Source organism: Salmo trutta, chromosome 15, assembly GCF_901001165.1.
Source record: "Salmo trutta chromosome 15, fSalTru1.1, whole genome shotgun sequence".
In the NCBI taxonomy this organism is placed as follows: domain Eukaryota; kingdom Metazoa; phylum Chordata; class Actinopteri; order Salmoniformes; family Salmonidae; genus Salmo; species Salmo trutta.
Genome location: NC_042971.1, coordinates 64,911,000 through 64,935,976, shown reverse-complemented (window position 1 = coordinate 64,935,976; position 24,977 = coordinate 64,911,000). Strand labels below are relative to the sequence as shown.

At 42.6% G+C, this 24,977-nt stretch overlaps 1 protein-coding gene across 2 annotated transcripts in view; it reads right to left on the bottom strand.

The window, feature by feature from the left end:
- Positions 1 to 24,977, bottom strand: part of LOC115149549 (netrin receptor DCC-like) — a 499,682-nt gene that overhangs the window by 276,261 nt on the left and 198,444 nt on the right. For both annotated transcript variants that reach the window (XM_029692499.1, XM_029692500.1), the window contains exons 3-5: positions 21,649 to 21,936; positions 6,528 to 6,678; positions 3,915 to 4,051 (exon numbers count right to left, since the gene is read on the bottom strand). In XM_029692499.1, the coding sequence (XP_029548359.1) occupies positions 3,915 to 4,051; positions 6,528 to 6,678; positions 21,649 to 21,936 (576 nt within the window). The remainder of the gene's footprint in view (positions 1 to 3,914; positions 4,052 to 6,527; positions 6,679 to 21,648; positions 21,937 to 24,977) is intronic.

Below are 24,977 nucleotides of genomic sequence, written 5' to 3'. Positions count from 1 at the left end.
AAACATACGTTTCCGATGCCAATAAAGCCCTTTGAATTGAATTGAGTGAGAGAGAGAGAAACAGAGAATCAGAGAGTTCCTAAGGCATCTCTCACTACCCACTGGCAGTCAACAGTGAGGATTTCCATCAAGGTAACAGTGAAGCTTAGCTGAGGATCGATGACTGCTGCTTCGTTACGGATTTTTAACACATCATAAACGAACAGCAGCTTTCTGGGTAATCTTATGAGGAGTGTGCTTGTCACGTCGCCATGGTGACTGACTGACAGATAGAAGTATAAATCCAAAAGCTGCCCAGCCACCATATGGGGGTGGGGTGATAAGGGAGAGTTAACGGGGAACATGCAAAGAGCAACGGGCTCCACGACTACGTCCCAAATGGAACCCTACTCCTTATATAGTGCACTACTTTAGACCAGAGCCCTATGGAACCCTATTCCCTATATAGTGCACTACTTTAGACCAGAGCCCTATAGAACCCTATTCCCTATATAGTGCACTACTTTAGACCAGAGCCCTATGGAACCCTATTCCCTATATAGTGCACTACTTTAGACCAGAGCCCTATGGAACCCTATTCCCTATATAGTGCACTACTTTAGACCAGAGCCCTATTGAACCCTATTCCCTATATAGTGCACTACTTTAGACCAGAGCCCTATGGAACCCTATTCCCTATATATAGTGCACTACTTTAGACCAGAGTCCTATGGAACCCTATTCCCTATATATAGTGCACTACTTTAGACCAGAGCCCTATGGCACCCTATTCCCTATATAGTACACTACTTTAGACCAGAGCCCTATGGCACCCTATTCCCTATATAGTACACTACTTTAGACCAGAGCCCTATTGAACCCTCTTCCCTATATAGTGCACTACTTTAGACCAGAGTCCTATGGCACAATGCTCCCTATATAGTGCACTACTTTTAACCAGGGTAGTCCACTATATAGGGAATAGGGTACCATTTGTGATTCATACCACTTCGGCTTCAGAACAGACTAACTGCTGTTACCATAACAACCCCCCCCCACTGCTGCTACTCGCTGTTTATTATCTATGTATAGTCACTTTACCCCTACCTACATGTATATAAATTCACCTTCATTAACCTGTACCCCCGCACATTGACTCTGTACCGACACCCTCTGTATACAGCCTCGTTATTGCTATTTTATCGTGTTACTTTTTATTAGATGTTTTACTTTCGATTAATTAGTAAATATTTTCTTAACCCTTCTTGAACTGCATTGTTGGTTAAGGGCTTGTAAGTAAGCATTTCGCGATAAGGTCTACACCTGTTGTGTTTGGCGCATGTGACAAATAACATTTGATTTGATTCAAGTAATCAAGTAATCATTAAGCTTTGATAATTTGAATCAGCTGTGTGGTGTTTGGGTAAAAACCAACATGTTCACCCTTCGGGGTCCCGACGACAGAGTTTGGGAAACGCTGCAGAAGCCCTGCTGTGTTTCTGCACGTCCTAACACGCTTAACCTCTATCGGATCTGAAATGGGCAGAAAGATACAATTATTTTTTATCTAACTGCACTGTCCAATTTACAGTAGCTATCTATTACAGTGAAAGAATACCATGCTATTGTTTGAGGTGAGTGCACAGTTATGAACTTGAAAATGTATTAATAAACCAACTAGGCACATTTGAGCAGTCGTGATACAACATTTTGAACATATATGCAATGGTTCGTTGGATCAGTCTAAAACTTCACACATACACTGCTGCCATCTAGTGGTCAAAATCTAAATTGCGCCTGGGCTGGAATAATACATTATGGCTTTTCTTTTGCATTTCAAAGATGATGTGTTATATTCTCCTACATTAATTTCACATTTCCACAAACTGTTTCCTTTCAAATGGTATCAAGAATATGCGTATCCTTGCTTCAGGTCCTGAGCTACTGGCAGTTAGGTTTGGTTATGTCATTTTAGGCAAAAATTGAAAAAAAGGGTTGGATCCTTAATTAAAGAAAGTGTCGACCAACGCAATGCATTTGAAGTGAAGGAAACTGTGAACCATCTGTATGAAAGCCATTTCAATTAATTAATGTGAATGTGAATACTTGTGAATCTGTATGAAGACATGTTAACAGTACTGCTGCTCATAAACAGTACAACTGCTCCTATACAGTACTGCTGCTCCTATACAGTACTGCTGCTCCTATACATTACTACTGCTCCTATACATTACTACTGCTCCTATACAGTACAACTGCTCCTATATAGTACTACTGCTCCTATACAGTACTGCTGCTCCTATACAGAACTGCTGCTCCTATACAGTACTACTGCTCCTATACAGTACTACTGCTCCTTAACAGTATTACTGCTCATAAACAGTACTACTGCTCCTATACAGTACTACTGCTCCTATACAGTGCTGCTGCTCTTATACAGTACTACTGCTCCTATACAGTACTACTGCTCCTATACAGTACTACTGCTCCTATACAGTACTGCTGCTCCTATACAGTACTACTGCTCCTATACAGTACTGCTGCTCCAATACAGTACTACTGCTCCTATTCAGTACTGCTGCTCCTATACAGTACTACTGCTCCTATACAGTACTACTGCTCCTATACAGTACTGCTGCTCCAATACAGTACTACTGCTCCTATACAGTACTGCTGCTCCAATACAGTACTGCTGCTCCTATACAGTACTGCTGCTCCTTATTAACAGTACTGCTGCTCCTATACAGTACTGCTGCTCCTATACAGTACTACTGCTCCTATACAGTACTGCTGCTCCAATACAGTACTACTGCTCCTATACAGTACTGCTGCTCCAATACAGTACTACTGCTCCTATACAGTACTGCTGCTCCTATACAGTACTACTGCTCCTACACAGTACTGCTGCTCCAATACAGTACTACTGCTCCTATACAGTACTGCTGCTCCTTATTAACAGTACTGCTGCTCCTATACAGTACTACTGCTCCTATACAGTACTACTGCTCCTATACATTACTTCTGCTCCTATACAGTACTGCTGCTTCTTAACAGGGCCTTGTTACAACCCTGCACACTCACCATTTACATTACATAAAAAGGCCACTTAATCCCACATTGGGTTGTATACAGACATCACAAAGTCTGTCCTCTTGCTGCTGTAAAATAAGGTATTGAAATCAGTCTGTGAAAAAAGGGTGTTTATGCCAGTCCGCTGTACCAGCGCCAAAACTCTGGTATGTTTCATCCGATAGCTTGATCTTCATCTTCTTTTTAAAATGCTAGCCAACATGTTTTCGACACTTTTTTTTCTTCCCCTGGCTCTCTCTTGTCCCTCTGCAGCAGACATATGGTGAGCAATATGTGTGGAGCATCAAATCGTAATGGAATCACAATATCACATTAAATATAGAATAGTGAGAATCATGAGAATCACTCTACATATCGTTTCATCAGTATGGTGATAATATCGTTTCATCTGTATGGTGATAATATCGTATTGTGAGGTCCATTGATCAACTCCGAGCCCAAGCTGTAGTTGTCATGTAGTTCATCTATGTTAAATAAATCCCTAAGTAACGGATAGTTTTCATGTACTTCATTTCTGTCATTTCAAAATGGCAGTCAAATCTTAACGCTTGATACACTGTTTAAATCCCTGACAGAGTTTGGCATTTCCCAACTCCATGGTTTTCAGCGTTTTGTCCGGCAGTTCCTCCGGCAAGGAGGAACTGAAACCGTTTAATTTTCCACAGATTAGTGGGCATGAAAGGTGATGGAGAGGAGACAAGGAGAGAGAGAGAGAGACGTGTTTTGCCACTCTTAGTGTGTGTGGCCGCGTGTGTGTGTGTGCGCACACATGCGTATGTCTGTATGTGTGTGCCCGCAGAGAGAAATTGGCACCGGGCGACGAGCGGCGGTCTCGTAGGACTTACCGAGAACGGACAGCTCACAGGAAGCCGAGATGTTCTGGTTCTTGTTAAACGCCACGCAGCTGTAGGAGCCTGAATCGTCGTCTGTTACACTGCTGATCAGGAGGTTACTGCCGCCCAGCAGGGAGTACTTCTTAGACCTGCAGGAACAGGGAGGAACAAAACTGTCCAAGACAACACAGATGTGTAGGCCTACACAATAAGGAACAATGGGAGTGTGTTCAGTGTCCTGTGAACCTGTGATAACCAGGTATATCATATTCTCCCTCAGAAATATGACATTAATTGATTCAGTGACATTTTTTTTAAAATTATTTCTTATGGACAGTGGGAAGAACTGACGACATCACAACCAGACTAGAACCAGTTTGTAATGTCGTCTCTTCAACCAGTCTGTAATGTCGTCTCTTCAACCAATCTGTAATGTCGTGACTTCAACCAGTTTGTAATGTCGTCACTTCAACCAGTCTGTAATGTCGTCACTTCAACCAGTCTGTAATGTCGTGACTTCAACCACTTTGTAATGTCGTGACTTCAACCAGTCTGTAATGTCGTGACTTCAACCAGTCTGTAATGTCGTGACTTCAACCAGTTTGTAATGTTGTCATTTCTACCAGTTTGTAATGTTGTCTCTTCAACCAGTTTGTAATGTCGTCACTTCAACCAGTCTGTAATGTTGTCATTTCTACCAGTTTTTAATGTTGTCTCTTCAACCAGTTTGTAATGTTGTCTCTTCAACCAGTCTGTAATGTTGTCTCTTCAACCAGTTTGTAATGTTGTCACCTCAACCAGTTTGTAATGTTGTCTCTTCAACCAGTTTGTAATGTTGTCTCTTCAACCAGTCTAATGTCGTCACCTCAACCAGTTTGTAATGTCGTCACTTCAACCAGTTTGTAATGTCGTCACTTCAACCAGTTTGTAATGTCGTCACTTCAACCAGCTTTGCCAGCTGGGTAGTGATTTGATGATCTGCCTCTCACCAGCTCTGTGTCATCACACATGCCAAAAGTATCATGGAACAGATAGGTGGAACATAAAAAGGTCTACTTCCCAAATGGCACCCTATTCCCTATATAGTGCACTACTTTAGACCAGAGCCCTATGGAACCCTATTCCCTATATAGTGCACTACTTTAGACCAGAGCCCTATGGAACCCTTTTCCCCATATAGTGCATTACATTTGTCCAGAGCCCATATTGCAAAATAGTGCACTAAATAGTAAATAGAGTGATATTTTTTTTATTTATTTTTTATTTCACCTTTATTTAACCAGGTAGGCAAGTTGAGAACAAGTTCTCATTTACAATTGCGACCTGGCCAAGATAAAGCAAAGCAGTTCGACAACATACAAAAACACAGAGTTACACATGGAGTAAAACAACATACAATCAATGATGCAGTAGAAAAAAAATAAGACTATATACAATGTGAGCAAATGATGTGAGATAATGGAGGTAAAGGCAAAAAAATGCCATGGTGGCAAAGTAAATAAAGTATGGCAAGAAAAAAACACTGGAATGGTAGATTTGTAGTTTGAAGAAAGTTAAAAGTTAAAATATAAATAATATGGTGCAAAGGAGCAAAATAAATAAAATAAATAAATACAGTAGGGGAAAAGGTAGTAGTTTGGGCTCAATTAAAGATGGGCTATGTACAGGTGCAGAGATCTGTGAGCTGCTCTGATAGCAGGTGCTTAAAGCTAGTGAGGGAGATAAGTGTTTCCAGTTTTAGAGATTTTTGTAGTTCGTTCCAATCATTGGCAGCTGAGAACTGGAAGGAGAGACGACCAAAGGAGGAGTTGGCTTTAGGGGTGACCAGAGAGATATACCTGCTGGAGCGCGTGCTACAGGTGGGTGCTGCTATGGTGACCAGTGAGCGGAGATAAGGGGGGACTTTACCTAGCAGGGTCTTGTAGATGACCTGGAGCCAATGTGTTTGGCGACGATGATGAAGTGAAGGCCAGCCAACGAGAGCATACAGGTCGCAGTGGTGGGTTGTATATGGGGCTTTGGTGACAAAACGGATGGCACTGTGATAGACTGCATCCAGCTTGTTGAGTAGGGTATTGGAGGCTATTTTGTAAATGACATCGCCGAAGTCGAGGATTGGTAGGATGGTCAGTTTTACGAGGGTATGTTTGGCAGCATGAGTGAAGGATGCTTTGTTGCGAAATAGGAAGCCAATTCTAGATTTCACTTTGGATTGGAGATGATTGATGTGAGTCTGGAAGGAGAGTTTACAGTCTAACCAGACACCTAGGTATTTGTAGTTGTCCACAAATTCTAAGTTAGAACCGTCCAGAGAAGTGATGCTGGATGGGCGGGCAGGTGCAGGCAGCGATCGGTTGAAGAGCATACATTTAGTTTTACTTGTGTTTAGGAGCAGTTGGAGACCACGGAAGGAGAGTTGAATGGCATTGAAGCTCGTCTGGAGGGTTGTTAACACAGTGTCCAAAGAAGGGCCAGAAGTATACAGAATGGTGTCGTCTGCGTAGAGGTGGATCAGAGATTCACCAGCAGCAAGAGCGACATCATTTATGTATACAGAGAAAAGAGTTGGCCCAAGAATTGAACCCTGTGGTACCCCCATAGAGACTGCCAGATTGAGTCACTCACCTGCTCTGGATAATCTCAGTTCCTCTCATCCAGTGGAAGGCGGGGGTGGGGAACCCCGAAGCGGAGCACTCCAACACAGCATCTCTCCCCAGGAGGGAGGTCACTCTCTGGGGCTGCTGGAGGAAAACAAGGCCCCTGGTGGTTCCAGGCTCTGGAGAGAGAGAGAGAGAGAGAGAGAGAGAGAGAGAGAGAGAGAGAGAGAGAGAGAGAGAGAGAGAGAGAGAGAGAGAGAGAGAGAGAGAGAGAGAGAGAGAGAGAGAGAGAGAGAGAGAGAGAGAGAGAGAGAGAGAGAGAGAGAGAGAGAGGAGAGAGAGAGAGAGAGAGAGAGAGAGAGAGAGAGAGAGAGAGAGAGAGAGAGAGAGAGAGATGAGTGTTGAGTAGGGCCAATAGTTGGCTTTTATTTGGAAAATTAAAATTAGTGGCTGGTTAAACTAGTGGCTGGTTATACTAGTGGCTGGTTAAACTAGTGGCTGATTATAATAGTGGCTGGTTAAACTAGTGGCTGTTTAAACTAGTGGCTGGTTATACCAGTGGCTGGTTAAACTAGTGGTTGGTTATACTAGTGGCTGGTTAAACTAGTGGCTGGTTACACTAGTGGCTGGTTAAACTAGTGGCTGGTTATAATAGTGGCTGGTTAAACTAGTGGCTGGTTAAAGTAGTGGATGGTTATAATAGTGGCTGGTTAAACTAGTGGATGGTTATAATAGTGGCTGGTTAAACTAGTGGATGGTTATAATAGTGGCTGGTTAAACTAGTGGCTGGTTATACCAGTGGCTGGTTAAACTAGTGGTTGGTTATACTAGTGGCTGGTTAAACTAGTGGCTGGTTATACTAGTGGCTGGTTAAACTAGTGGCTGGTTAAACTAGTGGCTGGTTAAACTAGTGGCTGGTTAAACTAGTGGATGGTTATAATAGTGGCTGGTTAAACTAGTGGCTGGTTATAATAGTGGCTGGTTAAACTAGTGGCTGGTTAAACAGTGGCTGGTTATAACAGTGGCTGGTTAAACTAGTGGCTGGTTAAACTAGTGGCTGGTTAAACTAGTGGCTGGTTATAATAGTGGCTGGTTAAACTAGTGGCTGGTTAAACTAGTGGCTGGTTATAATAGTGGCTGGTTAAACTAGTGGCTGGTTAAACTAGTGGCTGGTTATAATAGTGGCTGGTTAAACTAGTGGCTGGTTAAACTAGTGGCTGGTTATACCAGTCGCTAGTTAAACTAGTGGTTGATTATAACAGTGGCTGGTTATAATAGTGGCTGGTTAAACTAGTGACTGGTTGAACTAGTGGCTGGTTAAACAGTGGCTGGTTATAATAGTGGCTGGTTAACTAGTGGCTGGTTATAATAGTGGCTGGTTATAATAGTGGTTGGTTAAACTAGTGACTGGTTATAATGGTGGCTGGTTATAATAGTGGCTGGTTAAACTAGTGGCTGGTTATAATAGTGGCTGGTTATAATAGTGGCTGGTTAAACTAGTGGCTGGTTAAGCTAGTGGCTGGTTATAATAGTGGCTGGTTATAATAGTGGCTGGTTAAACTAGTGGCTGGTTATAACAGTGGCTGGTTATAATAGTGGCTGGTTAAACTAGTGACTGGTTAAACTAGTGGCTGGTTATAATAGTGGCTGGTTATAATAGTGGCTGGTTAAACTAGTGGCTGGTTATACCAGTGGCTGGTTATAATAGTGGCTGGTTAACCTCTTGCGTATATCCTACCACTGGGGGCGCCACAGCGCATTTTGGAAAAAATTCGTTCCCATTTTCAATGGCCTACTAATCAAACTCAGAAGCTAGGACATGCATATACTTATTTTATATGGATAGAAAACACCCTACATTTTCTAAAACTGTTTGAATGGTGTCTGTGAGTATAACAGAACTCGTATGGCAGTCAAAACCCCAAAGTGTGATTACCCTGTAAAGTTAATTTAAAATCGGTTATGACGGGTGTTTTCAAGAGATATTCATCTATAAATCTTAGATTGACAATATAAAAAAAAAAAATTGTTTTCGAATAGTAATTTATAAAATTGTAGCACTGTTTCCCGGGACGCATTTTATGAAAAAATAGTTAGCCAACGTCAGGTGCCGATGTAAAATGCTGTTTTTATATAGAAATATGACCTTTATTGAACAAAAGATTGCATGCTGTGTGTAACATGATGTCCTAGGTGTGTCATCTGATGAAGTTTGTAAAAGGTTAGTGCTGCATTTAGCTGTTTTTTGGTTATATGTGATGCATGTGCCTGGTCGGAAAATTCATATGATGCTACTTTTACCATGTACTCCTCTAACATAATCTAATATTGTGCTTTTCCTGTAAAACCTTTTTGAAATCGGACAACGAGGGTCGATTCAAGAGAGGTGTATCTATAAAACGATATGAGACAGTCCTATATTTGAAAAAAAAAAATATTGAATTTCGTTATGCTAATGTCGCTAGGAGTTTTTCGCTGGAAAATGATCCCGCTAACGGGATGAGATTCTCAAGAGTTAAACTAGTGACTGGTTAAACTAGTGACTGGTTATAATTGTGGCTGGTTAAATTAGTGGTTGGTTAAACTAGTGGCTGGTTAAACTAGTGGCTGGTTATAATAGTGGCTGGTTAAACTAGTGGCTGGTTATAATAGTGGCTGGTTATAATAGTGGCTGGTTAAACTAGTGGCTGGTTATACCAGTGGCTGGTTATAATAGTGGCTGGTTAAACTAGTGGCTGGTTATAATAGTGGCTGGTTATAATAGTGGCTGGTTAAACTAGTGGCTGGTTATACCAGTGGCTGGTTATAATAGTGGCTGGTTAAACTAGTGACTGGTTATAATTGTGGCTGGTTAAATAAGTGGTTGGTTAAACTAGTGGCTGGTTAAACAGTGGCTGGTCATAATAGTGGCTGGTTAAACTAGTGGCTGGTTATAATAGTGGCTGGTTATAATAGTGGCTGGTTAAACTAGTGGCTGGTTATACCAGTGGCTGGTTATAATAGTGGCTGGTTAAACTAGTGACTGGTTATAATTGTGGCTGGTTAAAATAGTGGTTGGTTAAACTAGTGGCTGGTTAAACAGTGGCTGGTTATAATAGTGGCTGGTTAAACTATTGGCTGGTTATAATAGTGGCTGGTTAAACTAGTGGCTGGTTAAAGTAGTGGATGGTTATAATAGTGGATGGTTATAATAATGGCTGGTTAAACTAGTGGATGGTTATAATAGTGGCTGGTTAAACTAGTGGCTGGTTAAACTAGTGGCTGGTTAAACTAGTGGCTGGTTAAACTAGTTGATGGTTATAATAGTGGCTGGTTAAACTAGTGGCTGGTTATAATAGTGGCTGGTTAAACTAGTGGCTGGTTAAACAGTGGCTGGTTATAACAGTGACTGGTTAAACTAGTGGCTGGTTAAACTAGTGGCTGGTTATAATAGTGGCTGGTTAAACTAGTGGCTGGTTAAACTAGTGGCTGGTTATAATAGTGGCTGGTTATAATAGTGGCTGGTTAAACTAGTGGCTGGTTAAACTAGTGGCTGGTTAAACTAGTGGCTGGTTATAATAGTGGCTGGTTATAATAGTGGCTGGTTAAACTAGTGGCTGGTTATAACAGTGGCTGGTTATAATAGTGGCTGGTTAAACTAGTGACTGGTTAAACTAGTGACTGGTTATAATTGTGGCTGGTTAAATTAGTGGTTGGTTAAACTAGTGGCTGGTTAAACAGTGGCTGGTTATAATAGTGGCTGGTTAAACTAGTGGCTGGTTAAACTAGTGGCTGGTTATAATAGTGGCTGGTTATAATAGTAGCTGTTTATACCAGTGGCTGGTTATAATAGTGGCTGGTTAAACTAGTGACTGGTTAAACTAGTGACTGGTTATAATTGCGGCTGGTTAAATTAGTGGTTGGTTAAACTAGTGGCTGGTTAAACAGTGGCTGGTTATAATAGTGGCTGGTTAAACTAGTGGCTGGTTATAATAGTGGCTGGTTATAATAGTGGCAGGTTAAACTACTGGCTGGTTATACCAGTGGCTGGTTATAATAGTGGCTGGTTAAACTAGTGACTGGTTATAATTGTGGCTGGTTAAATTAGTGGTTGGTTAAACTAGTGGCTGGTTAAACAGTGGCTGGTTATAATAGTGGCTGGTTAACTAGTGGCTGGTTATAATAGTGGCTGGTTATAATAGTGGTTGGTTAAACTAGTGACTGGTTATAATAGTGGCTGGTTATAATAGTGGCTGGTTAAACTAGGGGCTGGTTATAATAGTGGCTGGTTATAATAGTGGCTGGTTAAACTAGTGGCTGGTTAAACTAGTGGCTGGTTAAGCTAGTGGCTGGTTATAATAGTGGCTGGTTATAATAGTGGCTGGTTAAACTAGTGGCTGGTTATAACAGTGGCTGGTTATAATAGTGGCTGGTTAAACTAGTGACTGGTTAAACTAGTGGCTGGTTATAATAGTGGCTGGTTATAATAGTGGCTGGTTAAACTAGTGGCTGGTTATACCAGTGGCTGGTTATAATAGTGGCTGGTTAAACTAGTGACTGGTTAAACTAGTGACTGGTTATAATTGTGGCTGGTTAAATTAGTGGTTGGTTAAACTAGTGGCTGGTTATAATAGTGGCTGGTTAAACTAGTGGCTGGTTATACCAATGGCTGGTTATAATAGTGGCTGGTTAAACTAGTGACTGGTTATAATTGTGGCTGGTTAAAATAGTGGTTGGTTAAACTAGTGGCTGGTTAAACAGTGGCTGGTTATAATAGTGGCTGGTTAACTAGTGGCTGGTTATAATAGTGGCTGGTTATAATAGTGGTTGGTTAAACTAGTGACTGGTTATAATAGTGTCTGGTTATAATAGTGGCTGGTTAAACTAGTGGCTGGTTAAACTAGTGGCTGGTTAAACTAGTGGCTGGTTAAACTAGTGGCTGAGTAAACTAGTGGCTGGTTATAATAGTGGCTGGTTAAACTAGTTGCTGGTTAAACTAGTGTCTGGTTATACTAGTGGCTGGTTAAACTACCGGCTGGTTAAACTACCGGCTGGTTAAACTAGTGGCTGGTTAAACTACCGGCTGGTTAAACTAGTGGCTGGTTAAACTAGTGGCTGGTTAAACTAGTGGCTGGTTATAATAGTGGCTGGTTAAACTAGTGGCTGGTTATAATAGTGGCTGGTTATAATAGTGGCTGGTTATAATAGTGGCTGGTTAAACTAGTGGCTGGTTAAACTAGTGGCTGGTTAAACTAGTGGCTGGTTATAATAGTGGCTGGTTATAATAGTGGCTGGTTAAACTAGTGGCTGGTTATAATAGTGGCTGGTTAAACTAGTGACTGGTTAAAATAGTGACTGGTTACAATTGTGGCTGGTTAAATTAGTGGTTGGTTAAACTAGTGGCTGGTTAAACAGTGGCTGGTTATAATAGTGGCTGGTTAAACTAGTGGCTGGTTAAACAGTGGCTGGTTAAACTAGTGGCTGGTTATAATAGTGGCTGGTTAAACAGTGGCTGGTTAAACTAGTGGCTGGTTATAATAGTGGCTGGTTAAACTAGTGGCTGGTTAAACTAGTGAATGGTTATAATAGTGGCTGGTTAAACTAGTGGCTGGTTAAACTAGTGAATGGTTAAACTAGTGGCTGGTTATAATAGTGGCTGGTTAAACTAGTGGCTCGTTATAATAGTGGCTGGTTATAATAGTGGCTGGTTAAACTAGTGGCTGGTTATAATAGTGGCTGGTTATAATTGTGTGGTTGTCAGTGGATGAATGACTACATATTTCAATGGGAAACATCATCTGAATCATTTTGTCAAAAGGCTCAAAATGTTTAATTCATTCTCATCCCGAGGCCAGTATGTCCTTAGGCGTTTTTACGTCACTGTAACGTTTTTTTGCGCCAGAATATCCCCATGAGATTTATTCACTTACATTTTATTTTTGTTACCTCTGTCTGTTCCTTTAATGTTATTTTTCTTTGTGTTGTCTCATCTCCTAACAAGCCCTGTGGTTCATATAGAACTTTCTGAACAAGAGACAAAAGACTGTTGCTGAGGGCAAATACAAGGTAAATTGGGAACAACACACACTACGGAGGGAACAACACACTACGGAGGGAACAACACACACTAAGGAGGGAACAACACACTAAGGAGGGAACAACACACTAAGGAGGGAACAACACACTACGGAGGGAACAACACACACTAAGGAGGGAACAACACACTAAGGAGGGAACAACACACACTAAGGAGGGAACAACACACACTAAGGAGGGAACAACACATTAAGGAGGGAACAACACACTATGGAGGGAACAACACACTACGGAGGGAACAACACACACTACGGAGGGAACAACACACTAAGGAGGGAACAACACACTATGGAGGGAACAACACACACTAAGGAGGGAACAACACACTAAGGAGGGAACAACACACTATGGAGGGAACAACACACACTAAGTAGGGAACAACACACACTAAGGAGGGAACAACACACACTAAGTAGGGAACAACACACACTAAGGAGGGAACAACACACTAAGGAGGGAACAACACACACTACGGAGGGAACAACACACTAAGGAGGGAACAACACACACTAAGGAGGGAACAACACACACTAAGGAGGGAACAACACACTAAGGAGGGAACAACACACACTAAGGAGGGAACAACACACACTAAGGAGGGAACAACACACTATGGAGGGAACAACACACACTAAGGAGGGAACAACACACACTAAGGAGGGAACAACACACACTATGGAGGGAACAACACACACTAAGGGAACAACACACTAAGGAGGGAACAACACACACTACGGAGGGAACAACACACTACGGAGGGAACAACACACACTAAGGAGAGAACAACACACTAAGGAGGGAACAACACACTAAGGAGGGAACAACACACACTAAGGAGGGAACAACACACACTATGGAGGGAACAACACACACTATGGAGGGAACAACACACTAAGGAGGGAACAACACACACTAAGGAGGGAACAACACACACTAAGGGAACAACACACTAAGGAGGGAACAACACACTAAGGAGGGAACAACACACTATGGAGGGAACAACACACACTAAGGAGGGAACAACACACACTATGGAGGGAACAACACACACTAAGGGAACAACACACTAAGGAGGGAACAACACACACTAAGGAGGGAACAACACACACTAAGGGAACAACACACTAAGGAGGGAACAACACACTATGGAGGGAACAACACACACTAAGGAGGGAAAAACACACACTAAGGAGGGAACAACACACACTAAGGAGGGAACAACACACTAAGGAGGGAACAACACACACTACGGAGGGAACAACACACTAAGGAGGGAACAACACACACTAAGGGAACAACACACTAAGGAGGGAAAAACACACACTAAGGAGGGAACAACACACACTAAGGAGGGAACAACACACTATGGAGGGAACAACACACTAAGGAGGGAACAACACACTAAGGAGGTAACAACACACACTAAGGAGGGAACAACACACTAAGGAGGGAACAACAAACATCACTGTGGGGTAACATAAGCCACAATGCATTCCTTCTACATCCTTATATCTTAGCATGTCACAACAGCGTCTCGACAAACCTGAACTGTTTAAGACACCCAATTCAGAAAATCCAACTCCAGTTACCACAACACTGGGGGATTTCTCCAGTCACCACAACACTGGGGGATTTCTCCAGTCACCACCACACTGGGGGATTTCTCCAGTCACCACAACACTGGGGGATTTCTCCAGTCACCACCACACTGGGGGATTCCTCCAGTCACCACCACACTGAGGGATTTCTCCAGTCACCACAACACTGGGGGATTTGTCCAGTCACCACCACACTGAGGGATTTGTCCAGTCACCACCACACTGGGGGAAATGTCCAGTCACCACTACACTGAGGGATTTCTTCAATGTGATTGTGATTGTTCTCACTTCAATTCCTGCAATTTAGATCCAGACCTGATTGTATTTCCCCAACAACACAAAGTGCAGGCAGGGCCATGTAGTCAGTGGTTTATCTGACAGAAAGGGAGATGGAGGGTGAACGTGTGTGTGTGTGTGTTTGTGTGCGTGTGTGTGTGTGTGTGTCAGGTAGACTGAGGGTTCAGGGCTCCAGAGCAATTGGCTGTGAGATAGAACTGAAATGGCCCTCCATAAGCCTTTGTTTCCTCAGGCATACAAAGCAACTGAAGAGGTAGTTAAATGCATGTGTGTGTGTGTGTGTGTGTGTGTGTGTGTGTGTGTGTCTATAAGTGTCTGTGTATGTGTGTGCATAAGTGTGTGTGTCTATAAGTGTCTGTGTATGTGTGTGCATAAGTGTGTGTCCATAAGTGTGTGTGTGTGTGCATAAGTATATGTGTGTGTGTGTCTATAAGTGTGTGTGTGTGCATAATTGTGTGTGTGTGTGTGTGTGTATGTGTGTGTGCCCATAAGTGTGTGTGTGTGTGCGCATAAGTGTGTGTGGGTGTATGTGTGTGTCCATAAGTGTGTGTGTGTGTGTGTGTGTGTGTGTGTGTGTGTGTGTGCATCAGTGTGTGTGTGCGTGCGCGTGCGTGCGTGCGAGTGTGTGTGTGTGTGTGCGTGTGCGTGCGTGTGTGTGTGTGCGCATAAGTGTTTATGTGTTTGACTGGATAAATTAGATCCATGTCACATGACCCATTTGTATAGCAGGAAATAGGAATCTTTACAAAATAAATCCTTTGATTTTACCGAAGCTTGACTAGATTTCTTTCACAGGAACAGTTGTGATAGCATGTGATTGCCATAATTTACAATACGGGCCAACAGATATGCATCTTTTGAGGGAAGACTGTGATCTGCCTAGCAGTTTTATAGCGTTCGGCTAGTAAACCGAAATGTCGCTTGTTCAAATCCCTGAGATGACAAGGTGTAAAATCTGTTGATATCCCTTTGAGCAAAGGCACTAAACCCTAATCGCTCCTTTAAGTCGCTCTGGATAAGAGTGTCTGATAAATGACTTAAACGTAAAGCTACAGTTGAAGTGGGAAGTTTACATACACCTTCGCCAAATACATTTAAACTCCGTTTTTCACAATTCCTGACATTTAATCCTAGTAAAAAAAAATCCCTGTCTTAGGTCAGTTATGATCACCACTTTATTTTAAGAATGTGAAATGTCAGAATAATAGTAGAGAGAATGATTTATTTCAGCTTTCATCACATTCCCAATGGGTCAGAAGTTTACATACACTCAATTAATATTTGGTAGCATTGCCTTTAAATTGTTTAACTTTGGTCAAACGTTTCGGGTAGCCTTCCACAAGCTTCCCACAATAAGTTGGGGGAATTTTGGCCCATTCCTCCTGACAGAGCTGGTGTAACTGAGTCAGCTTTGTAGTCCTCCACACTTTTTCAGTTCCGCCCACAAATTTTCTGTAGGATTGAGGTCAGGGCTTTGTGATGGCCAGTCCAATACCTTGACTTTGTTGTCCTTAAGCCATTTTGCCACAACTTTGGAAGTATGCTTGGGGTCATTGTCCATTTGGAAGACCCGTTTGTGGACCAAGCTTTAACTTCCTGACTGATGTCTTGAGATGCTGCTTCAATATATCCACATAATTTTCCTTCCTCACGACGCCATCTATTTTGTGAAGTGCACCAGTCTCTCCTGCAGCAAATCACCCCCACAACATGCTTCACGGTTGGGATGGTGTTCTTCGGCTTGCAAGCCTCCCCCTTTTTCCTCCAAACATAACGATGGTCATTATGGCCAAACAGTTCTATTTTTGTCAAGCAAAGAGGCACTGAGTTTGAAGGTAGGCCTTGAAATACATCCACAGGTACACCTCCAATTGACTCAAATGATGTCAATTAGCCTATCAGAAGCTTCTAAAGCAATGACAGAATTTTCTGGAATTTTCCAAGCTGTTTAAAGGCACAGTCAACTTAGTGTATGTTAACTTCTGACTCACTGGATTTGTGATACAGTGAATTATAAGTGAAATAATCTGTCTGTTATCAACTGTTGGAAAAATGACTTGTGTCATGCACAAAGTAGATGTCCTAACCAACTTGCCAAAGCTATAGTTTGTTAAGAAAACATTTGTGGAGTGGTTGAAAAAACGAGTTTTAATGATTCCAACCTAAGTTGTATGTAAACTTCCTATTTCAACTGTATCTATATTGTAATGTGAAGATCCACAACAAGTAGCAGTAACTCACTGTGAATGGAACTGGGAATAAAATGTCTCATGGCATTTGCATCAACAGTGAATAAACCTACATTTCCCTGTATGCCATAGTGAATGGGACGGGGAATGAAATGGTGTGGCATTGGAGCACGAAAACATTTGAAGGAACAAATATAAAATCGAAAAACTGGCAGTAGGTTGAAACAACATCTTTGTTATACAATGCTGCCTGGTGAACAACCCCACTACCACATGTATAATTAAAGCTACAACTAATGTCTTCAACACAGTGGCCTGTTGTCTGCGTCTCAAAGCTCGGCCGGCTAGGTTCTAATGGGGTTAAACAGTTCAACTAAGCTCATGAGTCATTTTTCAGATATATTCTTCAATGATTAAAGCCTCAAAACAATGATTAAAGCCTAAAAACACTGATTAAAGGCAAACAAAAAAAAACAATGATTAAAGCCTTAAAACTATGATTAAAGCCTAAACGGATGTTTGAGTCCCACGTTGCCTCCTTAATCTCTTAACATCTTGGTGGACACGGGTGTTGAATCAGGCAGATCTAGCAGGTAGCCAAGTGGTCAGAGTGTTGGGCCAGTAACTGGAAGGTTGCTGGATCAAATACCTGAGCTGACAAGGTAAAAATCTGCCGTTCTGCCCCTGTGCAAGGCAGTTAACCCCCTGTTCCCTGGGTGTCGTGGATGTCGATTAAGGCAGCCCCCCCCCCCCCCCCCCGGCATCGCTCTGATTCAGAGGGGTTGGATTAAATGTGAAAGCATCAACTAGGTATCCGCCTTTACCAGGCACAGAGACAGCTGTCAGCACAATAACGCGCCATGCCAGGAGAGAGTTAGCACTCACAATGAGGAGACTAAGCTTGTGTCCCAAATGGCTCCCTATTTCCTACATAGTGCAATACTTTTGACGGTTAACCTTGCACCATTCCATCTCTGATAGGGAGGAACACGCCGAATTGATTACAACTGGAACTATCAAAGGAGACCGTCAGATGGACACATTGTCATTGTCTAGCTAGTCAACCGGTATGTGAATTTGGATGAGCACCCTCTTCCCTTCTCGCTCGGCAGCTTGGAATAGCTATTGATACTTGCACATGCTCAGTGAGAGCCTCCTGCTGGCAGTACCTGCTGTAATGGTAACAGCTAGGGTTGTTACCATAGAGGTCCGTTTAAATGAAGTATTCTAATTCCCAATTCTATCGTTATCACTGATCACCATGGAAACGTTAAAATGCTATGCTCACTTTTCCAGCGGGCAAAACGTTATACAAGTCCATCCACTCTATTGAGAACCCAGAAGTACTTCATCTCCCTCTATGATGTTGTGTCTCTGGCGGCAAAGGTCACAGACCTCAGGAGAGAGAGAGATGATATGATCTGTCTGTCTGTCTGTCTGTCTGTCTGTCTGTCTGTCTGTCTGTCCCTCAATGTGATCAAGACAAAGGAGATGATTGTGGACTACAGGGAAAAAAAGGACCGAGCACGCCCCTATTCTCATCGATGGGGCTGTAGTAGAACAGGTTGAGAGCTTCAAGTTCCTTGGTGTCCACATCACCAACAAACTAACATGGTCCAAGCACACCAAGACAATCGTGAAGAGGGCACGACAAAACCTATTCCCCCTTAGGAGACCGAAAAGATTTGGCATGGATCCTCAGATCTTCAAAAGGTTTTACAGCTGCACCATCGAGAGCATCCTGACTGGTTGCATCACCGCCTGATATGGCAACTGCTAAGCCTCCAACTGCAAGCCACTACAGAGGGTAGTACGAACGGCCCATTACGTCACTGGGGCCAAGCTTCCTGCCATCCAGGACCTCTATACCAGGCGGTGTCAGTGGAAGGCCCTAAAAAGGGTCAAAGACTCCAGCCACCCTAGTCACAGACTGTTCTCTCTGCTACCGCATGGCAAGCGGTACTGGAGTGCAAAGTCTAGGTCCAAGAGGCTCCTAAACAGCTTCTACCCCCAAGCCATAAGACTCCTGAACATCTAGTTAAATGGCTACCCAGACTATTTAAATCCCCCCCCCCTCCCCTCCCCTATCCATACCACTGCCACTCTCTGTTGTCATCTTTGCATAGTCACTTTAATGACCCCATTGAAGTCGGAAGTTTACATACACTTGGAGTCATTAAAACTCGTTTTTCAACCACTCCAAAAAAATTATTGTTATCAAACCATAGTTTTGGCAAGTCAGTTAGGACATCTACTTTGTGCATGACACAAGTAATTTTTCCAACAATTGTTTACAGACAGATTATTTCACTTATAATTCACTGTATCACAATTCCCGTGGGTCAGAAGTTTACTTACACTAAGTTGACTGTGCCTTAAAACAGCTTGGAAAATTCCAGAAAATGATATCATGGCTTTAGAAGCTTCTGATAGGCTAATTGACATCATTTGAGTCAATTGGAACTGTACCTGTGGATGTATTTCAAGGCCTACCTTCAAACTCAGTGCATTTTTGCTTGACATCATGGGAAAATCAAAAGAAATCAGCCAAGACCTCCACAAGTCTAGTTCATCCTTGGGAGCAATTTCCAAATGCCTGAAGGTACCACGTTCATCTGTACAAACAATAGTACGCAAGTATAAACACCATGGGACCATGCAGCTGTCATACCGCTCAGGAAGGAGACGCGTTCTGTCTCCTAGAGATGAACGTACTTTGGTGCGAAAAGTGCAAATCAATCCCAGAACAACAGCAAAGGACCTTGTGAAGATGCTGGAGGAAACAGGTAGAAACGTATCTGTATCCACAGTAAAACGAGTCCTATGTCGACATAACCTGAAAGGCCGCTCAGCAAAGAAGAAGCCGCTGCTCCAAAACCACCATAAAAAAGCCAGACTATGGTTTGCAACTGCACATGAGGACAAAGATTGTACTTTTTGGAGAAATGTCCTCTGGTCGGATGAAACAAAAACAGAACTGTTTGGCCATAATGACCATCGTTATGTTTGGAGGAAAAAGGGGGAGGCTTGCAAGCCAAAGAACACCATTCCAACCATGAAGCATGGGGGTGGCAGCATCATGTTGTGGGGGAGATTTTCTGCAGGAGGGACTGGTGCACTTCACAAAATAGATGGCATCATGAGGGAGGAAAATGATGTGGATATATTGAAGCAACATCTCATGACATCAGTCAGGAAGTTAAAGCTTGGTCGCAAATGGGTCTTCCAGATGGACAATGACCCCAAGCATACTTGCAAAGTTGTGGCAAAGGACAACAAAGTCAAGGTATTGGACTGTCCATCACAAAGCCCTGACCTCAATTTTTGGGCGGAACTGAAAAGGTGTGTGCGATCAAGGAGGCCTACAAACCTGACTCAGTTACACCAGATCTGTCAGGAGGAATGGGCCAAAATTCACCCAACTTATTGTGGGAAGCTTTTGGAAGGCTAACCGAAACATTTGACCCAAGTTAAACAATTTAAAGGCAATGCTACCAAATACTAATTGAGTGTATTTAAACTTCTGACCCACTGGGAATATGATGAAAGAAATTAAAGCTGAAATAAAACATTCTCTCTACTATTATTCTGACATTTCACATTCTTAAAATAAAGTGGTGACCCTAACTGACCTAAGACAGGGCATTTTTACTAGGGTTAAATGTCAGGAATTGTGAAAAACTGAGTTTAAATGTATTTGGCTAAGGTGTATGTAAACGTCCGACTTCAACTGTACATACTACCTCAACTAACCGGTGCCCCCGCACACTGACTCTGTACCAGCACCCCCCTGTATATATATTGTTATTTTTTACTGCTGCTCTTTAACTACTTGTTACTTTTATCTCTTATTCTTATCCATGTTTTTTTTTTTCAACTGCACTGTTGGTTAGGGGCTCGTAAGTAAGCATTTCACTTTAAGGTTGTATTCTGTTGTATTCGGCGCATGTGACTAATTTGATTTGATCTCCAGAGAGAACAGACCTGATCTGGACAGTAAAGTGTAGAAAAACAAACAAAAAAGCCCTTTACAAGATCAAGTAGATGAAGAATACAATTCTGTTGTTGTACTACACCAATTTAAAGGTCCAATGCAGCTGTTTTTCTCTAAATATCAAAAAAAAAAATTGCTTCTTAGCGAAGAACAATTTCTCAAGCTAGAATTTAGCTAGGACTGTCTGGGAGTGGTCTGAGTGGGGAGGGGAAAACGGAAAAATAGCTGTTATTGGCAGAGAGGTTGGAACTCTCTTTCTTATTGGTCTATTAACTCATTTACTGCCTGGTGATGTCACCAAAACAGGCGGAAACTTCAGGCAGTCCTTTTCAAACAGCCTTTTACACTAAAAGGGCATTATCATCATTTCCACTATTTCACAGCATTATTACAACTTTATAATGTGGAAATTGAAGTAAAACACAGAACAGTCATGTTCTTGACTACACTGGGCCTTTAAAGGTCAAACGAGGATAAACCACAGTGATTAAATTACAGGATAACCAGGCAACATCAGGGATATTCATCATGCTGGAGTTCAGTCATACACAGCGCCATACACTCAAATAAGGTCAAACAAGGCCTACTGAGCTGTAGTATAAGTGGTTTATTACGTTAAAAGGAGGATCAGCTATGGTGACTACATTACAGGATACGTAAGGGATATGTTGGAGGTTTTAAGACAGTCCACAGGGACTGGGCGATTTCTGGGTTCTAGATTTGAAAATGTACAGTATTGTGAAATGCTTTATTAACAAACCCTCAGACGGTGTCCTTCTGAGAGTAAACCATGATTATGTATTCAATGGACAGAGGATTCATCCAAAATGATATTTAACTGTATTATATTAATATCCAGTGTCACTGTCAACTACTTTAGAAGTTGATCTCAGAACCCAGAACTAAATCTTGTGTGCGCTTGCTAGCTAGTTTGATTTACCTCTGTGGGCAGAAGATTTCTGTAAAGATAGTTTAAGAAGGAGTTAGCTATTGTACCTGGCAACACGCGTAGGTCTGCATCACTGCCGGTGCGGGCGCTGCCAGGGTTGTCTGCCAGGCAGCGGTAGGTGGCAGAGTCTGGTGGTTGAACCTTGCTAACCTGGAGCGATCCAGAGGGCAGTACCACCACTCTGCTCTCCGGGGTTAAGGTGAGGGGCAGGTCCTCTCTGTTCTTCTGCCAGCGTACCACGGGCATGGGATCACCAGTCACCTCACAGCGCAGCAGAGCCGTGTCACCCAGGTAGGAGGACACTGACTCTGTAGGGACCACCAGCTTCAACGGACCTGGTGGGAGAGAGGATAGATACAAAGAATTAGATACTGACTCTGTAGGGACCCACTACTGTAGCTGACTCTGTAGGGACCCACTACTGTAGCTGACTCTGTAGGGACCCACTACTGTAGCTGACTCTGTAGGGACCCACTACTGTAGCTGACTCTGTAGGGACCCACTACTGTAGCTGACTCTGTAGGGACCCACTACTGTAGCTGACTCTGTAGGGACCCACTACTGTAGCTGACTCTGTAGGGACCCACTACTGTAGCTGACTCTGTAGGGACCCACTACTGTAGCTGACTCTGTAGAGACCCACTACTGTAGCTGACTCTGTAGAGACCCACTACTGTAGCTGACTCTGTAGGGACCCACTACTGTAGCTGACTCTGTAGGGACCCACTACTGTAGCTGACTCTGTAGGGACCCACTACTGTAGCTGACTCTGTAGGGACCCTCTGTAAGAACAGAGAGGACCTGCCCCTCACCTTAACACCAGAGAGCAGAGTGGTGGCACTGCCCTCTGGATCTCATAGGGCTCTGGTCAAAAGTAGTGCACTATATAGGGAATAGGGTTCCATAGGGCTCTGGTCAAAAGTAGTGCACTATATATAGGGAATAGGGTTCCATAGGGCTCTGGTCTAAAGTAGTGCACTATATAGGGAATAGGGTTCCATAGGGCTCTGGTCAAAAGTAGTGCACTATATAGGGAATAGGGTTCCATGGTGCTCTGGTCTAAAGTAGTGCACTATATAGGGAATAGGGTGTCATTTGGGATGCAATCACAGTGAGAGTTCCTAACAGTGAGAGAGACGGTAGCCGTGACCGAATATCCATATGTGCGACCTAAATAGTAGGCTGTTTGAATATGAGGAAAATAAACGTTTTATATAATGTGATATTTCGAAGTTATTTTAAATGGCAGGATGTCGTACATATTTCGGCTTTGACATCGACATGGCAGTGAACCAATAGCGGGAAACAACGCAATCGCACATGATGCATTCTTCGTAAATTATAGTAGAACGCTTCCTAGTTTGTGATTTTTAATTTTTAAATGGGGTATGCAGTAAATACCCAGATGTCATTTCAGCTCTTTGTCTAGTAGAATTTACTGCAAACTTTTCTGGAATTGGACTGCTACATCTGGAAGAGAGGGAGGGCTGCGAGTTTTGATAGCTACATCTGGAAGAGGGAGGGCTGAGAGTTTTGATAGCTACATCTGGAAGAGGGAGGGCTGAGGGTTTTGATAGCTACATCTGGAAGAGAGGGGGGCTGAGAGTTTTGATAGCTACATCTGGAAGAGGGGAGGGCTGCGAGTTTTAATAGCTACATCTGGAAGAGGGAGGGCTGAGAGTTTTGATAGCTACATCTGGAAGAGGGAGGGCTGAGAGTTTTGATAGCTACATCTGGAAGAGGGGAGGGCTGAGAGTTTTGATAGCTCGATCTGGAAGAGGGAGAGCTGAGAGTTTTGATAGCTACATCTGGAAGAGGGGAGGGCTGAGAGTTTTGATAGCTACATCTGGAAGAGAGGGGGGCTGAGAGTTTTGATAGCTACATCTGGAAGAGGGGAGGGCTGAGGGTTTTGATAGCTACATCTGGAAGAGGGAGGGCTGAGAGTTTTGATAGCTACATCTGGAAGAGAGGGGGGCTGAGGGTTTTGATAGCTACATCTGGAAGAGGGGAGGGCTGCGAGTTTTGATAGCTACATCTGGAAGAGGGAGGGCTGAGAGTTTTGATAGCTACATCTGGAAGAGAGGGGGGCTGAGAGTTTTGATAGCTACATCTGGAAGAGGGAGGGCTGAGAGTTTTGATAGCTACATCTGGAAGAGAGGGGGGCTGAGGGTTTTGATAGCTACATCTGGAAGAGAGGGGGGCTGAGAGTTTTGATAGCTACATCTGGAAGAGGGAGGGCTGAGAGTTTTGATAGCTAGATGTCTTCAAGAACACAACACAACAACCTGGAAGGAGGTGAATAGTTAAGCTTCTGTGGTGATGTTTTTTTGTTCTCATTAAAATGATCACGACTATTTCATCTTACATCTTTGAAAAAAGATTTACAGCATTTTTCTATTGGAAAGATTTAGCTAGGTCCCGCCCTTTTTTTTCAACCTGTCCAATAGAAAACGTTATGTTGAAAGTAATGGTAAACTGTCAAGTACGTTTTCACTTTAGCTAAAGAAAGTTCACACATCTCTACTTTGCTCATGTTTTGGTTAATGTTATACTTCATTTATGTCTTTTTAAGGATCTATGTGAAGGAGTGTGAGCTGGACGGGCAGCTGTCACCTGCTTGGGTGGAAAAAATGGTTTAAGAACTTTAGGTTTAAGCAAAAATACACTGCAGCTGTGAGCTCCTCTCCCTTCCAGAAGGTTCCAGATGTGGAGGTGGTAGGAGACTGCCAGGAAGGCACACTTTGTGGTCATTTTAGAGGCCATGATTAAGAAGTAGTTTTATGTATTTTGTATGTATTTTATTAATAACTATTCATTTCTTTTTTGATTAAGTCTTTTTTTTTTACCCAACGTGGAAACAGGTGCATTGTTACAAAAGCATAGTAACAATTAGACTGAGCTATCTTGTTACAGGAACATAATCAAAATTAGACTGAGCCATGTTGTTACAGGAGCATAGTAACAATTAGACTGAGCCATGTTGTTACAGGAGCATAGTAACAATTAGACTGAGCCATGTTGTTACAGGAGCATAGTAACAATTAGACTGAGCCATCTTGTTACAGGAGCATAGTAACAATTAGACTGAGCCATGTTGTTACAGGAGCATAGTAACAATTAGACTGAGCCATGTTGTTACAGGAGCATAGTAACAATTAGACTGAGCCATCTTGTTACAGGAGCATAGTAACAATTAGACTGAGCCATGTTGTTACAGGAGCATAGTAACAATTAGACTGAAACAATAGAGAAACGTGCACACTGCTCTTGCTTGTATAACTTTTTACTTTACTTTATGTCCATTGCTCGTGTTTCTTGGCCAAAGTAAGTCTCTTCTTATTATTGGTGTTCTTTAGTAGTGGTTAAATTTCAGCAT